This window comes from Meriones unguiculatus, chromosome 2 (assembly GCF_030254825.1).
Source record: "Meriones unguiculatus strain TT.TT164.6M chromosome 2, Bangor_MerUng_6.1, whole genome shotgun sequence".
In the NCBI taxonomy this organism is placed as follows: Eukaryota; Metazoa; Chordata; class Mammalia; order Rodentia; family Muridae; genus Meriones; species Meriones unguiculatus.
In genome coordinates this window covers 45,936,540-45,956,511 of record NC_083350.1, presented here as the reverse complement: position 1 = coordinate 45,956,511, position 19,972 = coordinate 45,936,540, and the positions used below count along the sequence as shown (strand labels likewise).

Sequence of the window (19,972 nt, the reverse complement as noted above, 5' to 3'; positions counted from 1 at the left end):
ACTCCATGACACACAAACACCATGAGTGAACATATAACACAATACTAATAATAATAAACACAAATATTTTTTAAATTGGTTTTTGCCCCTTCAAAGTGTTTGCTACATCCATGTGCCAGCTATTCTAGGAACTGATTTTCTTTTCGATGATGGCAGTTCTCCTGCCTCGGTCCCCCAAAGGCTGGGATTGCAGGTATCAACTATCATAACATGTTCTTCAGCCTTGAGCTGTTGACCTGGAAAGACCTAGCCAAAAGACTCACTTCACAAGGTAGAGATATTTGCCACACTAGCCTCCTAGGGCACAGACTTGGCATCTTGAAACAACAGAAACTTATTCCATCACATTTCTAGAGGCTGAAGTCCAAAGGATAATTGTCAGGACCAATTACTCCAAAACTCTGGAAGGAAGATTCTCCCGTGCTTTCTCCAGCTTCAGCATCCCTAAGCAGTCCCTGCCTGGGGATTCATCATTCCAATCTCCACCCCAGTCCTCACATGGCCATTCTCCCATGTGTCTCTACCTCTTCCTTACAGGACACCTATCACGCTGGATTAGGTCCTACCCTACTGAGCTCATCTTAATTTCATCACACTTGCAAAGACTCTGTTTCCAGATAATATCTCCGTCACAAGTACCAGAGGTTGGGTTGCAACACTTTTTGTTTTCTTGTGGACTGTAGGAAAAGCAGGAAACACAGTTACACCCACAACAATTGCCCAATTATGATTTTGAGCCTGGAGTAAGGAGACTAGGAGTATTGAAGAAGAGTTCAAGATCAGCATGAACTTCAGACTTTCTTCATGTGCAACTAAGACTGAAGGAGTTGGTTCAAAACTATTGGTGCCTGGTTAATCATGCCCTGCCTATCACTGATTCCTTTTACAAAGCAGGTTAATACAATAAATACAGAGTAACTCTTGTGGCCTCACAGGCAGCTCTCAAGAAAGGATGACATCAGAAAACTCAGAGAAAAGTCAACCTCCCAAAACCCTGACGAGGAAAGTAAAGATCACTCACCTCTAGAAGGCAAAGAGCATGGCTGGGCCGAAATATCAAAGTCAGAATATACTCAAGACCTCCCAGGAATCATAACACAGCAGAGACATTAGTGAGCAAATCATTTATTTTCCTATTCCAGTGAAAACCTATGGGGGAAAAAAAAAAGAACAGTTTTTCTGAGCAGGTCTGAGAGGAAGGTGTAGGAGAGTGGATGGGAGGAGGCTGCCATCAAACCAGGCTGTCCTTGGGTGCGGGGACTTCACAGATTTCGTAGAGTTGGGAGGGTCTCATCTTGAGTTCTCGGGCCACCTGACACACAGAGAAAGGCCAGCAGCAGTACACGGCCATCCAGTCTTCACAGAGGGTGCCCTAGGGCAAGAACAAATTACACAGTTTCATTTGGTTTCTCCCGAGCCTGCTGGCCCATCCCACCCTCAGCTTCCAAGATCCCCCTTAAGCCAACCCAGAGGACCTTGGGTAGCCCAAGTGCCAAGCAATCAATGCTCCTTCGTTTTTGACAGTTCTTTCTGAAATTCTTCTTTTTAGACTCATTATATCTTTTTTTTTTTTTTGTAGTAGGTAATAAACTAAAATAGCCCCAAATTTCCATAGTAAAAAGGTATGGAAGTTAAATCTCCCCTTCCCTCCTCCAGAGCTGGCCCCAGTCATCCAACCACCTGCCTAAAGACAACCCATTGGTTACCAGTTACATTTCCAGGCAAACTTTGTCAGCCTAAACATATACATGTATAGTCCTTTTATGACACATATACATGTATAGTCCTTTTAAGTCTGTGCCTTGTTTTGTTCATGTAAAAAGATATTTAGAGATCACCCTATAAAATACCTAGATACTGTGTGAGACAGAGGAGAGAGAGAGAAAAAGAGTCTGTGTCTGTGTGTCTGTGTGTCTGTGTCAGTGTCTGTGTCAGTGTACCCAATGCAAAAGGTTCCTTTGTGAAGATCATTGTGTCTGCTTGTGTGTCACCCAGCTCTCCTCACCCTCCCATGGCTCCACTGAAAGTTAAGGACCTCAGGGAACCCCCTAAGTAAAATCTACATGTGTCACACAGGCTACACTTAAGGTCAGACCACACAAATACATCCTCCAAATTAGGTTTTATTCCATCTATTATTTCCTGAAGTAAATAAGAGACGTATGTAGAGTTTTGTTTTTGTAGATGGGAGGGGAGAGTAGCTATAACCTCTTATTTCTATGCATCAAAGCACATCTCAGGAAGTGTAAGTTGGCCAATGATTTGACCAAGCCTGTTGACCAATAGCCTTCATTATAATTTCTACTTAGAATGATCCTTTGCTGTACAGCATTTTAGTTAATCAATACTCCTAGGTAATAATGAAATCAGAACTTTCATCCCTACGGTTTTCTGTTAAGTGTGAAATGTTTAAGCATCTTCAGCCACACCTCCCCCACCCCCGCTCTCTCTCCTATCACTCTGGAAAATCATGGGTTTGAAAAGCATCACACTGAGAATCACACACACCTCAGCTGCCCTTACCTGTATCTTATGTCTCTCTCTGGTGCCAATTCTCAATGCAAAGGTAGACCCTGGTAACAGTGGCCAACAAAGACATTCTCCATAATGCCTGGCAATGTCACACTCAAGACATATGGGACAAAACAGACCACAAAAACCTGTCAATTGAACAAAAGAGAAAACCAGCACTCTCAGATATTCAGGGAATGACTTCGCATCTTAAATAGATTCACAACCTTTTGCCATCAATTTCAACATTGCATTGTCCACCTGCAGCCAGGGACAGGGAATGAATAGACAATTCTTAAGACTCAGAGTGAGAAAATTGCCATTACTTAGCCATATCAAAATTGTGTTCTTTTGTTAAATATTTCCAAAGCTGAACCTGACACAATTCTGTTAGCACTGACTATGATAACAGTTTTCCCCCTGTCAAAAATGTTAAGTAATTTTTTAAATCATAATCGATGCTTGTTATGTTCATCTATCTAATTGCAGAACTTATCATGGACCTAGAATATTAGAATAGCCTTGAATAACAGATATCCCTTTCTGTAATAATGATAGAAAAACTTTTGGGTATACACTGACTCTGTTTCTTATTCTTATCAGGGTTTTATTCTATCAGAGGTTATTCTAATTTTTGCTAGCTTCACAGAGCCACTGACACTTGTCCATTTTAATTTGTAAACTATTAGGTGATTGGATCCTTGAGTGTCAACTGGAAATGGTTTCCACTTACGAGTTCATTCACTGTTAACTATTGATATGGGTTGCTATACAGCTTAAGTGGACTTTCTAACAAAAATTCTATTCTAAAGATGTTTGAGGCCACAGAGCCTTTTGAGAATATAATGGCTGTTGTGAACTTGTTCCAGAAGGAAAAAAAATATACGCACATGGGCAGGCAAATTGTGCATTCTCTTTATGGCGTTCACGAAGCTATTGAAAACTGTTAATGGGCCACAAGTTAAGAGCGCCTGACATGCAGTTTAGATGTCACATTATCTATCAGCGCAAAAAGTTGACAGCCCTGATGATTTCAAATAATTAAGACTATGAACCCAACAAAAATGCCATGATGATCAGTCCTTTGGAAGAAACATACTATCTTAATTAGAGTTATCATTGCCGTGATGAAACACTATAACCAAAGCAACTTGGGAGGAAAGGGTTTATTTGGCTTATGCTTTCAAATAACTGCTCTTCATTGAAGGAAGTCAGGACAGGAACTCGAACAGGGCAGGAACCTGGAGGCAGGAGCTGATACAGAGACCACGGAGGGGTGCTGCTTATGGGCTTGCTTCCCCTGGCTTGTTCAGCCTGCTTTTTTACAGAACCCAGGACCACCAGCCCAGGGGTCGTCTCATCCACAATGTTCTGGGCCCTCTCCCATCAATCACTAATTAAGAAAACAGGCCAGATGCCCCTCAGTGGAGGAATGGATGCACAAATTGTGGTACATCTACACAATGGAATATTACTCAGCAATAAAAAACAAGGAAATCATGAAATTTGCAGGTAAATGGTGGGATCTGGAAAAGATCATCCAGCGTGAGCTATCCCAGAAGCAGAAAGATGCACACGGTATATACTCACTCAAATAGACATATAATATAGGATAAACCTACTAAAATCTGTACACCTAAAGAAACCAATTAAGAGGGAGGACTTGCTAAAATGCCCAATTCCTATCCAGAAAGGCAAAGAGGCTGGACATCAGAAGAAGGAGAAAAAAGGGAACAAGTCAGGAGCCTGACACAGAGGACCTCTGAAAAGCTCTGCCCTGCAAACTATCAATGTAGATAGTGAGACTTATGGGCAACCTTTGGTCAGAGTGCAGGGAATCTTATGAAAGAAGTGGGAAACTGTAAGATCTGGAGAGGACAGGAACTCCATAAGGAGAGCAACAGAACCAAAAAATCTGAGCACAGGGGTCTTTCCTGAGACTGCTATTCCAACCAAGGACTATGCATGGAGATAACCTAAGACCCCTGCACAGATGTAGCCCATGGCAGTTCAGTATCCAAGTGGGTTCCATTGTGATAAGAACAGGGACTGTCTCTGACATGAACTGATTGGCCTGCTCTTTAATTACCTCCCCCTGAGGGGAGCATTACCAGGCCACAGAAGAAGACAATGCAGCCACTCCTGATGAGACCTAATTGACTAGGATCAGAAGGAAGGAAAATAAGACCTCCCCTATCAGTGGACTTGGGGAGGGGCATGAATGCAGAGGGTGGAGGAAGGGAGGGATTGGGATGGGAGGAGGGAGGGAACCATGGGGGGGGATACAAAGTGAATAAAGTGTAATTAATAAAGAAAAAAGGAAAAAATATATGAAGTAAAACAATTCATGGATACTTTTGTATTTATCAGTTGTTGAAATAAAGTCTTGTGTTTATCAAAAAAAAAAAAAAAAAAGAAAAGAAAAGAAAGAAAATGCCTTTCCAAGCTTGTCTACACCCTGATCTTATGATGGCAGTTGCTTAGTTGAGGTTTCCTCCTCTCAAATGATTTTAGCTGTGTCTAGTTGACATAAAACTATCCAGCACACATACTAAACACTTTAATCGAGTAATTTTATACTCACAAATGAACAAATCTTAAGTGTTGACTTTGGGAGAGTTTAATCTATCAGGAAATGTGAAATGCTGCCCTCATGCAGTGTTGGTCGAGTTTCCATACAGTAAACCCACCCTTCCCACCCCTGCTCCTGAGGGAAACACAGCCATGACTTCTATTCCCACAAGTAAAATTTGCCTCTGTCTAATCCCTCATCTCAAGGAAATCACATTTACTTTTATAGCTATTTCTGTTTTGTGCAATATCCTGGGTATTTTTTTTTTCAGATTTACTCATGTTGTTACATGAATCTGTAGTTCTTATTGTTGGATAAATAGCATTTCACTGTATGAACATCCTACAAACTGTTAGCCTGTTCTCCCACTAATGGACATTTTTATGGCTCCTTTTTTATATTAATACCACCATGCTTTATCTGTGTTTCTATAATTCTTTATACGGACAGTTAATCTGTATATTTACATACTTCTAACTCCATATGTGGATATATGCTTTCATTTTATTTGGGTAGTTTCCCGATAGAGAAATTGCTAGGTCATCTGTTTACTTCCACAAATATAGACAAATAATTGTGCAAAACATCTCTACCATTCCACATCCTCTCCGACAACATTCAAGACTTCTAACGGCTTGACACCCTTGCCAGCATGTGCTATTGTCAGTTTTTATTTTAGCTGTTGTAAGACGAATGCAGTGTTAGTCACTGCAGCGTCCAGTGCGGAAACAAAGGTACAGTAGGTACCATGTAGTCTCAAGTAATTCTGAGACATTTTAATCTGAATGTTAAAAAAAAAAAAAAAAAAAAAAAATACTGACTTTGGGATATGGCTCCATCGTAGTGTATTTGCCTAGAATGATCAATGATCAGGACCCAACACTGAAAAATAATTCCCAAGCAGGTCAGGAGATTCTGCCCAGCACCAACAATTAATCTGAACAACTTAGAAAACAGCACAATTTACACTAAGCTCGGAGGACTCCCAGCCTCTGCAACCTTGAATTAGGGCAATTTGAAATCAATGGCCCGTTCTGTAAAAATTATGAAATACTGTAAATTCCCACAAATAAAGCAATTAACGAAATGTGGCCGAGTTGCAAAGCTGGCAAACAAGCACCTGATCGATTCTGTTCGCACGTCTCTGAGCTGTCAGCATACCGTAACGAAGCTGATTGTGCCTTAGCGCATCTGCGCCATGTTGTCGGGACCCACACGGGGCTCTTTTTAAATCTTTCTGTGAGGTAACCATGCTGTATAAGTGTGCTTTTTAGATCCTTTTTACTAAAACACCATGACCTCAGCAACTTACAAATGAAAGCATTTCATTCTGGGGCTCACGGTTCCAGAGGGTTAGAGTCCATGCCTATCATGGTGACAGACAGGCAGACAGGCAGACAGGCAGACAGGCAGACAGGCAGACAGGCAGACAGACAGACAGGCAGACAGGCAGACAGGCAGGCATGGCGCTAGAGCAGCAGCTGAGAGCAGAGATCCCTAAACACAAGCGACACGTCCGCCAACAAGGCCATGCCTCCTAGTCCTTCCCAGACAATTCCACCAACTGGAGAGCCAAGCATCTAAACATAGGAAGGAGCCCATAGGCTACACTCTCATTCAAACCACAATACTCAAACTTAATGACTTTGAAATGGAATTCAGCTGTTTTTTTTTTTTATACGAAGCTTAAATATTTATTTCATAATAGCTAACATTTATAGAGTTCACTGTGTGGCAAGCTCTTGCTGAAAACATTTTGCACGCATTAGTTCATATAATCTTTGAAAGGACCATACAAACTATCCATTTTTAAGGCCTACATGATAATCCATCCCATAACCATAGTACTTGTACGACTGAGACAATAGGATCATGAGTTCAAGGACAGCCCGGGAAACACGGAAAATTCTAAGACAGCCTGTGCTTACTAAGACCCTATCTCAGAAAACCAATAAGTGAATAGTATAGATCCTCTTACTATGCCCAATTTCCAATTAGTCCATCTAATCTCCAGAAGAATTAAGTAATTCCCTGTAAGTTTATAACATTAGTAGTACAAGCCAGGGACCAGACTTGAACTTCAGGAGTCTGGCCCCAAAGGCCTACTACTACATATAAGTCCATATGTTCTCGTGTTTTACATTTCTACCCTGCCATGATACATATGGATTTGTGTATTCCAGGACAGTATGACTATTGTTACTTTAATTATCCTTGGGGGATGATCTGAACTCATGTGATTCCCTTCAGAAGGACCCTCTGAGTCATGTGTCACTGCTCTGCCTGGTGAGGAGTGTGGTTGGTGATAAGGACGCTTAGACTAGACCGCAAGAAGAGATGTACAAGAGTATAAGGATTGGATCCTTTATCTAAAGGGGAATGCCTCATAGTGATGTCTGAGGCCAGGATTGGCGTGTAGAATATTGGAGAGACTCTTATAAATCTATATATAAAAGAAGACAAAAGAGAAGAAAATGGCACAGGGCATGAATGGGTAGCTTGTTGGAAAGGAAATACCAATGGCCAACAGCAATGTCGTTAGAAAGGCATATGAATACTATCAGAAGCTACTGGCCACGCACAAGAATGCCCCTTTCTAATATAGGCTTTGGGTCTTAGAGTAACAATCCATGGATGTGGCAATTAGCCTAATCACATTAGATGATAACTTTGCACCGTCTATTAGATTTAAAACCCTCTGGGAATGAACAATTTCACTTATCAGCACCTAGAGTACTGTTTATGAAACTGCAAAAAAAGGGACCTGCAAGGACAGTCACTGTAGCACTGTCTGTGCCATAAAATTTAAAAGTTTAAGTGTATATCAGTGGGCTAAAAATCAGATAAGGCATGAGTGGATAGCCACTAAGAATGTGGCAAAAGGCCTGAGAGATGGTTGAGTGGTTAAGAGTGCTTGGTGTGCAAGCATGAGGACCTGAGGCTGGATCCCAGCGCCCACATAGCAAGCCAGCGTGCACACCTGAAACACCAGGACTGCGGGAGACAGAGACAAAAGGTCTGCTGGGGCTTGAGGGCGACCAGCCAAGCTCTAGGTACAATGAGAGACCCAGTCTCAAAGGGATAAAGAGGAGCATTAGAGGAAGACACACCTGCACACACACCACTCACACACATAAACGTTTTTCTAAAAGGATGTGGTGAAAGGTCAGCTAAGTCCCAATATAGCTAAGTCTCTAAGACTAATTTGACTAATTCGAATTTTTTTAAAAGTCATATTGCATAATGGATACAGCTTACTACCATTTATGCTTTGCTTAAATAGTTACAAAGCAATAGCATGTATTGGCTGATGGGCACACAGGTAAATACAGAGAAAATGCCTGGAGAAAAATGTTCCAAATTGATTTTTGTTGTTACTCTTGTTAACAAGCACAAATTGGGTTTTACAAAGAGACATGGATCCTTTTCCTGTAGCATCCCCTTTTTATAAGGCGAACAGATGAATGCGTGATCAATCATGTATTTTCTTCTTTAACACAGCTCAAGGTCAACAGGGGTTTGTGACATACATTCAGCGCTTTTTTCTTTAACACCTACAAGTTTGATGGTTACACAAGCCCTCTCAGCTTACTTAGACCCAGGCCTGTTCTCTACCCCTGTGTGTAGAATGCCGTCCTACTCATTCACAGGCAAGTCAAAACAAACACAAGAAAGAAGCTGCGGTGCAGAGGCCCAGGCAGCAGAAGTAGGAAAGGTGAGTAGAAACTCGAGCACAGCACGCCAGTTCAGTTATTGCGAAGGAACCAGGCCTTCCAGTAATGAGACGCTTTGGAGAGGGGCGGAGGACGTATGTGCAGGCGCTGCCGGTGGACCTGTTAATTAGTCCACCTCCCAGGAGCAAAGCCACTAGGCAATACCTACAGTGATTTAAAGAGGCATGTTCTGTTCGGTCAACAAACGTGCCCTTAGCAATTACCCGAAACAGATATCCTCACATCATGCGAAACTGACATCCGAACAAGCGTATTCGCACAGCACTTGTTTGGATAAACCACAGAAAGGCCCACCAACAGCGGTTTCTGCATAAATAAACTGTGGTACAAGGGGATCCATAAAGCAATTTGAGAAATTAGCTCCAGATGTGTCTACATGGTACTCATGACCTAAATGTGTGGTGAGACTAAAACAGATATAAAGTAATGTGTTTTTATGATTCTTTCATTTGTGTAAATTATGTACACATATAAGTAAAGGAATTTGGGGGTGGAAGAAAAATATCCAAGAAGTACAATTATAGCTACTGTTCTGTCCTTTGGTTCTGTCTTTTATAGATATATTTTAATATAATATATAATTTACATTTTATATATTTATTATATGTATTTAATATATTACATATTTAATAGATTAATATATTTTTATGATCATTAAATGGTGCTTTTAATTTTTAAATATATTTCCTTTTAAAATCTTTCCATAACCTTCTAAGTATGTGGACTCTATCTGGACTCTTACTGTCAGACTAGCTACCTGTGGAAAGACAGGGTGTACAGAAAGGATACAACACTTACTTCTTGTGGGTTCTGGGGATCCGATACATGGCAGCTGAGATTAAACACTGACTCGGGGTGCCTTGGCTCTAAGCCAGGGATCAGCCATGAACTGCAACCTCTTGACAACTGAACTAGTGACAGAAAAGGTCTCAAGCAACAAAGTGGGTTTCCTTTCAGGCCGTTCTCATTGTTATAAGAGGAATGCAAATTCTTTACAAGGAGATATTAAAGAGATCATTAAAAATTAAACATATTTGTTAGCCTGCCACCTGGAGACGTCTGCTGTAAATATTTGTGTATGTGTCCTTCTACAGTTTATTTTTAAATGCTTTCACCTCCTCCAGATGGAACCTAATCATCACAGTTTTGCAGTCAGTCAGCTTCTTGAATCCAAAATCCAAAATACGCAAGCCAGGTATGGTACCATGCACCTTTTTAGTCCCAGCACTCAGGAGGCAGAGGCAGGCGGATGTCTATGAGTTCCAGACCAGCCAGGGAAACAGTGAGACTGTGTCTCAGAAAATAAGAATTAAATAAAAATAAAACTTTACTCAAAAGATCTTTCCCCCCCCCCCCCATTAGATGTTACTCTACTACTGACTTCTCCTGGCTGCATAATAATTCAGTGGATCGATGCAATGTGTATGCTGTTCCAAGCTTTGCCTCAGTAGCCAAGGCTGCAGTTTTAATGTTCCTGGTACATCTTGCAGAAAATTTATTTCATAACTAGAAATGTAGTTATCAGGTCAAAAACTATCTTTATCCCCTTTCAGTTCACACTTTCACCTCTAGTGGATGAGGGAGGCTATTTTATGTATCTTTGTCAACAATGGATTCTATCTTTTTTTTTTTTTTAAATCTCTGAAAATACCACTTATTCTATGAATGGGTCTGCATTGTTTTTTGTTTGGTTGGTTGGTTGGTTTTTCGAGACAAGGTTTCTCTGTGCAGCCCTGGCTGTCCTGGACTTGCCTTGTAGAGCAGGCTGGCCTGAGTGCCTGGATGACGGGCACGCATCACTGGGCGCTGCAGGTCTACACTGCTGAAAAGCACAATTTTTTTTTTTTTTAACTAAGGAGTACTCTTGAGACACTAGACTAGTACATGATTTTCTGAAATCATTTACTTTCTGACTTTGTGCTGGAGTAGCTTTTCCGCTGACACCTTGGGAAAGAAATGGTAAGAAGGGGTTTACGTGAAAAAGAAACCCGTACAGATTTTCCTGTCTCTGCAGACACTGAAGAGGCCGGTGCTCCAGTCCCCACCAGTCGGAACAATGGCTGTGACTGTGGTCCTGCCACTGGCTCCGCGGATAGGCTGCTCCACCACGGCACAGGCTGGTACGTGGCTCCTGGAGAGTCGAGGGTGGTTATCTTAACAAAGATGCAGAATGACAGCCATTGATCAAGACAGAACAGTAAAGAGTAGATCAGAGTCACAAGGTGCCAAGAGGCTCTGACTCATAATCCGGGGTGACTCCCTCTTTCAGCATACCTTCTCTGAGGTGTTTAGTTTGCTTTGGTTTTTCCGTCCCATTAAGGAGCAACCTGTCACTCAAGTTCAATGTCCAAACCACCACCTCAGTGTTTGCCAGCATTTCATAATAGTTAAATTCACAAACTTGAAGCAAAGAGACATCAGGTCAGATCTGAGCATGGCCCTCCGTGGTGACATGACCTCAGCTAAGTGGTTTACGCTCCCTATTAGTTCAGATGGGAGAACCATGTCATGGGGCTTGCTGTATTGATTGAAAGCATGTAATTAGCCTGCTGTCTCCAGAGGGAGCATCACAGGTGAGGTGAGCTAAACCCCAAGAATGAGGCACCTTTTTAAACAGGACTGAGAGAGCAGCTGGTAACCCGGGCGAGGCTACTGGAGTCCGAATGTGGATGACCCCAATGCAGAAAGTCCAGAGCTGCACCACAAAGCTTAACCTGGAGTTGATTTGCCCTGAAAGGAATGGATAATTCCACTTTCTGTGATCATAAATTAGGGAACAAGTGATCAAGAGACTGGGCTACAACAGCGAGGTGAAGGGAAAAACAAAACAAACTTCCCTCTTTCTGAGGTAGAAAGTTTTATCTGAATTTCAGCCACGGAAATGGCAACAGCCATTTTCATAGGTTAAGGTAAGATGCTTCAAGCTCCAAGCTGGGTGGACTTGGACTCATTGGAGCCTAAAACGAATCTGAGCCTGCACCATGCTGTCATTATCCTGTTGTACACCTCTCCTGCAGCAAAAGCCCCATGAAGTGTTTGCACCTGATCTCTGATGTGCAACAAAATAAACAAGACATAACACCATTTCTCCAGAAACCATTGTTGGAGTAGGTCACCAAGTTCTGTGTGCCCTAGAAGTCAAAGTGAAACATATCTGACCAATCCTAAGATTTTATTGCCCTGGGAAGCCCTTTCCAGCCTCTGACTTGGAGCCATAAAATCAACCAGATGTTATGATATCATGGTATGTATTTTCTATCACACACTATTGCCTGCTAGAGTTAAACATGAAATGTCCCCTCCAGACTTGTGTTGAAGGTCCCCAGTTGGTATGATTTGGGGACATTCTGGAAAGTGTAGTTGGTAAGGAAGGCCTGTTTGGAAGAAGCGCTTCATTGGGATCATGGATGTGGAAGCTGCTTTATGAAGGGTCTGGTCACGCTTTTAATGGTTTCTGGGACCAGCCCCTTCCTCCTTCCCTGTCTACCCTAAGGCACACACTATCTTTCTTCATACATTTCCAGCATACTATCTCAACATGGGCCCCATAATCAATGGGGCTAAAACATATGGGTTGAAATCTTTGTAATCCAAAATACATAATTCTTCCTTTCCGTTGTTTATATCATGCATTCTGTCACAGTGACAAGAAAGCTAATAGCTTGCCCAAGCAATAACAAACAGGACAGCTTGTTAAAACAAGTTCCAAAGCCTTGTCCCAGACCAACCACACCGGTCTGCAAAGAAGAAGTCCAGAAGTCAGGTTTCCAGATAATTCTTAAGCGAGCACATCATGCACTGGACATGGAGTTCATTGGTGACTGCAACAGTTTCCAAGCCTTCACCATCTGGGCAGTGTCTATCTACCAAGAATGGCAAGGAAAACAGAAGAGAGGGTAAGCAAGAAGGGAGGATGCTTGAAACACACCTAGTTCAAAGATCCAGTGAGTCATCAGAGGATCCTAAGCAAAGAGCTGAAGATGCTACACAAGAGCCCAGAAGGAAGGCTGGGCTGGAGTCACTGATCCAGAACTGTGCAGTGCTCCCCACAGTTTCCCTGGTCCTTTGCAATTTAAGACCTATATGCTCTCGAGTCTTAGAGAAAAGCATAAAACATGGATCAATGCTAAATCAAACACTAAAAGTTAGCATTATGTCCATTTCATTGTCAAACAGAACTCCTGAATCCCATGGTTGTTTGGTGCATTGATTTTCTTTGAGACAGGGTCTCACTAGACAGTCCTGCCTGGCCTGGAACTCATAGAGATGAATCTGCCTCTGCCTACTGAGTACTGGCTCATGTTGAAACACTCAGGCTAACTCACAAATATTTTATCACATTTGAAAACACATTTAAGTTTTCTTTGTTTCTCAACAATCCCCTTAGGCATGGCTGCTGAAGAGCAGCAGCCAGTGGCTAACTAGTTACTTAAAACCAGATAATTTCAAACCAGACTTGTAAAACACCCTTTCATTTGCCTCTCCGCTCCATGTGAAGAAAAGAGAATTGTGGCACTTGCATGTGTTCTTATTTGTTGTGAGGTGAGTTAGGGGTTATTTCCGTGGACTGACACGTTCTCTGAAATGCATATTGGGCCTCCAGCCCCCACTGTAGCTGCATATTGAGATTATTCCTAGGAGCAAAGTTCAGTGGCTCAGAAGGATGGGATCCTGGGTCAATAGGACTGATGAAGGAGGAGGTTTCTTTCCATATATAGGACAAAGCAAGGAAGCACCCTGCGAGTCAGGAGAGGCCTCATAGGACCCAACCGTACTCTCCCACACCCAGACTTCCAGCCTCCAGAACTGAGGGACCTGGTTCTCACTAATCCCACCTGAGCTAGGCTCTTCTGTCACAGCCACCGACGAACATTTGAAACTGGTCCTGAAGAATCTGCTCTCATACTGGTCCTATCCCGTCTCCCTCCACGTGAGCTCCTTGCTGCCAGGCAGCACATGCTGTTGTTCCTCTTTGCACACCCAGCAGTCAGCACACTACCTTGAGTGTGTACCGATAAATATTTGCTGATTGGATCAACAGATCCACTGTCTCTTCTATTGAGTCTCTCAAATCTAGCTCCTTCGAGCTAAGTTATGCAGCTTGACCTGTGTTTCAATTCTGCAGTAGAGGACATTAACTCTCAGGTGTGATGAAATAAAAGCAAGGGCAGCCTAGAAGCTTTCTGCCTCTCTCTACACAACCCAAGGCACTTCCTCCTCGCCATGATGCCTAACTGTCAAGGCTTCCATCATTATGCTAAGAGCTTCAATCATCTCTGATTTTAGTGTCGGTATTTGTGAGGGCTGAGCACCTGGAGAAGATTTTTTCCCTGAAATGGACCATTTACAACTTGCAGCCCTAGACAAGAATATTTTGGTTTTTTTTTTTTTTTTTTTTTTTTTTGCTTCTATCTTAAAATTATGTGTATAACACCTTTTATCACAGCAAGGAAGCCAGTCTTCTATCTACTCCAAATCAAGTAACTAGAAAAGTAACTTTTACTTGTTGGAAAAAAATTACCTGTGTGTATGTGTATGTGTTTGCCTAATTTTGAACTCAATAAAGAACTCTATTCTAATACTCTAAATCTTTCGTGATTTTATTTTAAAATGTTTAGATTTATAGACACTGGATAAGACATTTCAGTTTATGCTTATTGCTCATCTGTCATAATTAAAATAGCAATGCCAGCCTTTCCCTGGGCACTTTCTATGTGCCAGGCATTTCGTGGTCCCATTAAGAATCTAGGTATGGCAATGCACACCTGTAATCCAGCACCTGGAGAATAAAGCAGGAGAAATTGAGAGCAGTCAGATATGCGTAACAAATTCTTTCGAGCAGGGTGGGAGCTGTTAAAGCAGGAGCAAGGGGCTGCTACAGATGAGGTGAAAGTAGTTACTGTGGCTTCTCAGGCAGCTTGTTTGTCTATAACCCCCTAAGGGCTGCTTATGCCACCATAAAGAACAGGACATGATTGATGCAGCTGGTGCCCGCAGAACTTTGCTGGTCAGAGAAGTTGTCCATTTACAAGCAGAAAGAGCAGGTTTGTGCCCACTAAAGTTTGAATTTCAAATTCAGCTTAGCTATATTCTAGTTCTTTTAAGTTTAAGAAAGACCCCATCAACTGCCCTCAGTTCTGGCATCTTCTTTCCCCTCCAACCATGTTCTAAGTACTCTAGCTCTTGGTTGCCATGAGCATTCAACAATATGTGTTTGGTGCTAACATGACTTCAGCATTCAGTGAATAACATGGACATTCTTTGCTTTCCTGAATAACAAAAAAGGCAGAGAAATCTGGGTCTGTGGGTTTTTTTTGTTTTTTTGTTTTGTTTTGTTTTTTTCCGGTTGATATTCATGCTACCCAGATGCCTTGAAATATAGTTGGGATGACCAACAGTCTCAATTTTCCAGGATAAAGATTTTACTAGGATAAAAACACCAGCTGCCAAAAGCAAGTCGGTATTGAGAAAACCAAGAAATATGGCAACTCTGCTTCTCAAAGCCAGAGGGAAGCTTTAGCTAGTGGGAAATGAGGAGAGGAGATGCAGTCAGTCTCATCTGCTCCCCCTACTCAGTATTGCTGTCAGATTGGAAACTACACCCTCCCTCCTTCTGGCTTCACTCTATTCCATTTCCCTCTTCTAAGAAGCTAGGCACCTTCCCCAACAAATGTTGAATGCCCCCACAGGTTGGGTACACCAGTCTGGGCAGTTTCTGCTAATTCTTTAACCAAACTCACGGTGCTAAGAATGCATTGCGCTTTCTACTCAAGCCTCATTTACTCCAAATTCTTCTGCCACCTGCCCCACCCCCCTGGCCGAGACAGGGTTTATCTGTGTAGCCCTGGCTATCTTCGACTCACTTTGTAGACCAGGCTGGCCTCAAACTCACAGAGATCCGCCTGCCTCTGCCTCCCTGAGAGCTGGGAGTACAGGCGTGCACCACCATGCTCAGCTCCTTCAAATTCTTAAAAGCCAAATCTATGAGATTCTTATGTCAAAGGGATGGAGATTATGGGCAGACCCTGGAACTAGTTTCATTTCCCTAGGATGGGCCATTTTAAACTGAGAATGAAGAGGTTTCCTTTAACTTGAGTGGCCCTTCTCCTTTCCCGCACCAAGCACCGTTGTACCCTTTTCAAGTACACATGGCAGTAGGTAACTCCTACTTTCCTGCAAGTCTGTTCTTTCCCTGCCTCCTTTTACAAAGAGATTGACTAGACAGTCCTACTAACAGCAGAACCTGGGTGAAAAGTCACCTAACTTCCTACCTCAAGTTCGAGATTAAATGCTCGTCTTCAGGCGGCATGCGTGAGAAGAGTGGTACATGTGTACTGAGCAAGGAAACATCCTCGTGCCACCTGGACAAGTGCTGCCTGAGCCAGCTCATAGTGAGAGGTGTCCTTGTGTCATCTGGCTATCCTTTCCCTTGGACAGTAAGGCTGCCTCTAAACTCAGGTTCAAACCAAAGTGAAGCATGCCTTTAAAAGAATGTTACCTTGCTATTCTGGAACCTTAGGTCACAGCAGTCTGACAGACATTGTATCTTTTTAAAGAAGAGCACATACCTAAGGGGAGTGGGGGAGTGTCTGTCTTTTTTCTAATCCTAAGGGAGAGACCACTGGAGATACAATGTAAACACAAATTTAAAACAAGGGACTCATTTTTGATGGGAAAACGTTCTAGAGATACTTATACTGAGTATTTACCTTGTTACATACCAAGTCTGTCTCAGAAGCTGCACTTTTCTACCCTACTAGACAGCAAGGCTGCTTCATCATCAGGACCAGTGGTTCAATCCTGAAAGATGAGACAATTCCATAATTTACCCAACCGCAGGAACAGAAAGGTCTTCCAGCCTGAGGATTACGTATCATGAAAAAAAAGTCTTCAAAGGATCAGAAACCCATTAAGAAAAAAGATTAAGGAGAGACTATTTCCAACGTATAGAAGTATTGAAGCATATAATTCTAATTACAAAAAGGGGGGAAAGCCACATCATACATCCCTGGAAAAATCCAGCAGTATCCAAAACGTGTCTTTACAACTGAAAGTTCTGAGAGTATTTTTAGAAAAAAGGGGAATGTCCTGCACTGACAGCTCTGGAAATGACATTCGGGAAGGTACCTCTGAAACAGAACACTCTGGAAGTTGTCACGAGGTACCACTAACAAGGGGAATTCTGAAATTTAGCAAGTCTAGAAATGGGACAATTTATTTTCAAATGATGCAAAGTATGTTTAGTCTGAATTTCAACAAACCTCTACATCCATTGCTAACAGAAATATATTGTGAGTGATTTGTTAGTCAAGTAAAACAAAAAGTAAAAAGACGAACTTGAACTTAACCCAACATTTGAGACAATACTATTTTGGCATTCAACCATTTTTTAAATTTTTTTTTTTTTTATGTGTAGGTGTTGTGACTGCATGAATGTCTGTGTCATGATCATGCCTGGTGCCCACAAGGCCAGAAGAGAGTGTCAAGTCCCATGGCATAAGGCTCACAGCTGTGAGCCACCACATGGGTGCTGAGAATAGCAGCAGGGTCTCAGAAAGAACCACCAGTGCGCATAACCACTGAGACATTGCTCCAATCACTTAATCAACATTTTTTCAAGCTGTTATTGAGATCTTATATTCTTTTTGCATGCTGGGTCTCTAAAATCTGGAACATAAACTAGTTATGGCACATCAAGAGCTAGCCCAGCCACACTTCAAGTGCTCTGAAGACTCGCATGGCTAGTGGCAAAGCCCTGACCAGCACAACTCTGAATTTATTGTCACAAGAAACATGAGGAACAAACTACCATCTCCTCTTGCAAACTGAACACGTACTTAAGGATTTATTACATTTTTTTTAAGGGGGGGGTGTCACTGAGACAGGGTCTCTCTGTATAGCCTTGGTTATCCTGGACTCTCCTTGAAAACCAAGCTGGCCTTGAACTCACAGCAATCTGCCTGCCTTTGCGTCCCTGAGTGCTGGGATTATGGGTGTGCGCCACCGTGTCCAGTACCCTTTTATTACATTCTTTAAGACCCTCAGAAGGGTCATGTTCTACCCAGGTTTTGTTGTTGTTGTTGTTGTCCACATGCAATTAGTTATACTCTACATAGCATAGCACTGAACAGTTAGAAACTTAATTATAATACCTCAGGTTTAGGGGTATTCCAACAGTGGTCTCGACCCATGGGCTTCAACCCCTTTCGAGACTGAAAGACCCTTTCACAGGGGTGGCATTCAGATATCTTGCATATTACATATTTTTATTATGAGTCATAAGAGCAGCAAAATTACAGCTATGAAGTAGCAACAAAAATAATTTTATGGTTGGGGTCATGAGGAAATGTATTAAAAGGTTGCAGCATTAGAAAGGTTGATGCTCTAAGGTAAGTGTGATGTCCAAGACACTAAAGAACAGTGAACAAGCAAATAGTGTTAAGTCCACACATTCTTAAGAGTGTAAAAAAAATATATTTTCAAGAACTATATCAAAATATTTAAAAACTAAGCCATTAATTTAAGGTGGTGCACACCTTAAATCCTTGCAAAGCAGAGGCAGGTACATCTCTGAGTTCAAGGTCAGCATGGTCTACAGGATTCCAGGCCAGCCAGGACTACACAGACAAACCCTATCTTAAAAAAAACCAAAAATAAAAATATAAAAATATATTTGCTTCAAAAATGTATAGTGGCACTCCAATATTAAGTTAAAATATCCAAATTTACCCTGAAATCCAAAAGCTCTATGAAAGGCCCCATCTAATTACCTGTTTCCAGATTCCTTCTCATTCCTGATTATAAACATCCCATCCTGAGCATTATCTCCCGAACAAGCACGGCCAGCCATCACCTCAAGTTCTTATCTGCAAGTTTCAGGAGCTGGAGAACCTGCTCTCCTTCGGCTGCTCCTTCATTTCCGGCCTCCACACACCTGTCTGTGAAGTTTCACCTGACCGCAGTGCAAGGAACATCCTCCTCCCCCCGGCTCGCCCCCACCGCCACAGGTGGCAGGCCACGCTCTTCTCATCTCCAGGCCTGATGGGGCCTCCTTGCTGTTTACCGCTTCAACTTGCAGCCAAATGGCCCTCTCAGAGGCCTTTGTATTTGCGGCACCCAGGCACCTGCTAACAATAGTACAGGCACATCTACCCTTGAACCTATAAGCTAGCTCACTTCTGCAAGTTCATTCTAAATATATGCTCCCAAAGAAATGCAGCATAGGGGCTGGAGAGATGGCTCAGTGGTTAAGAGCACTGCCTACTCTTCCAAAGGACCCGGGTAGAGTTCCCATGGCAGCTCACAACTATCATCTGTAATTCCAAGGGATCTGATACCTTCACACTAATGTACATAAAATAAAGTTAAATAAATAAAAACTATTTTTTAAAATGCACCATATATCCCTAAGGTTATCCGTCGTGCTTCCTTTCTTTTCAGTGACTTGTTATTTTCACACGCATGTGTGTGTGCCCGTATCAGTTTGTGCACAGCATGCGCACCGAGAAGCCTGAGAGTCCTGAAGAGAGTATCAGGTCCCCTTAAACTGGAGTTGTGGGTGGTTGTGGGTGCCGAGAACCAAACCCGGGTCCGCTTCGAGAGCAGCAAGTATGCAGAGCTGCTGAGTAGTGCTCCTCTCCAGCCACTCACTACACATTCTTACAGAGTCTACAGAACACTGAGAAAGAACACTCCAAAGAGCGTGAGTGTGCATTTGTAGGAGGGCTGGCAAGTAACCTTCACACTAGCACCTTGCAGGGAGTAAAAGGGGGAAGAGGGGCAGGTAGGGCAGGGGGAGGGGGATGAAAGAGAATTCTCATCACCACATATTCAGGTTATGGTGTTAGCTTTAAAAATAAAGTATAAGATAATTTCACATATAATTCCATAGAAAGATATCTATATAAAATTCTACAGAAAAATGTTTTCTCCTACTATTTGTATTAGAAAAAAAAAAAAGAAATTGAAGTATAAATAAATTAACTGCCTGTTTTGGAAAGAAACACAGAAGACATGACCAAGAAATTAAATAATAACGTTTAGCTATTAAGTGGAAATATAGTGTAAGACATTTGTGAATGGATATAGTTTTGACTTTCAAACTGTGTATTTTACTTATTAAAAAAAAAGCAGGCTAGAGGGGATAGTTCAACAG

General features: G+C 42.1%; 1 protein-coding gene across 1 annotated transcript; it reads right to left on the bottom strand.

Annotated features, from left to right (window-relative positions):
• Positions 1 to 1,231: 1,231 nt before the first annotated feature.
• Positions 1,232 to 16,207, bottom strand: Plac8l1 (PLAC8 like 1). The gene is made up of 4 exons (XM_021650728.2): positions 16,089 to 16,207; positions 10,812 to 10,948; positions 2,524 to 2,660; positions 1,232 to 1,372 (listed from the first exon to the last, which is right to left on the bottom strand). The coding sequence occupies exons 1-4, from the start codon at positions 16,205 to 16,207 to the stop codon at positions 1,232 to 1,234; spliced, it is 534 nt and encodes a 177-aa protein (XP_021506403.1).
• Between the last annotated feature and the right edge of the window lie 3,765 nt (positions 16,208 to 19,972).

Excerpts from the sequence above, each read along its gene's own strand:
- Plac8l1 (XM_021650728.2), bottom strand. The coding sequence starts at position 16,207 with ATGAGCTGGCTCAGGCAGCACTTGTCCAGGTGGCACGAGGATGTTTCC. Across the intron at positions 10,949-16,088 it reads CATTTAATCTCGAACTTGAG|GAGCCACGTACCAGCCTGTG; the intron begins GTAGGAAGTTAG and ends TCGACTCTCCAG. Across the intron at positions 2,661-10,811 it reads CTGCAGAGACAGGAAAATCT|GTTTTTGTGGTCTGTTTTGT; the intron begins GTACGGGTTTCT and ends TTCAATTGACAG.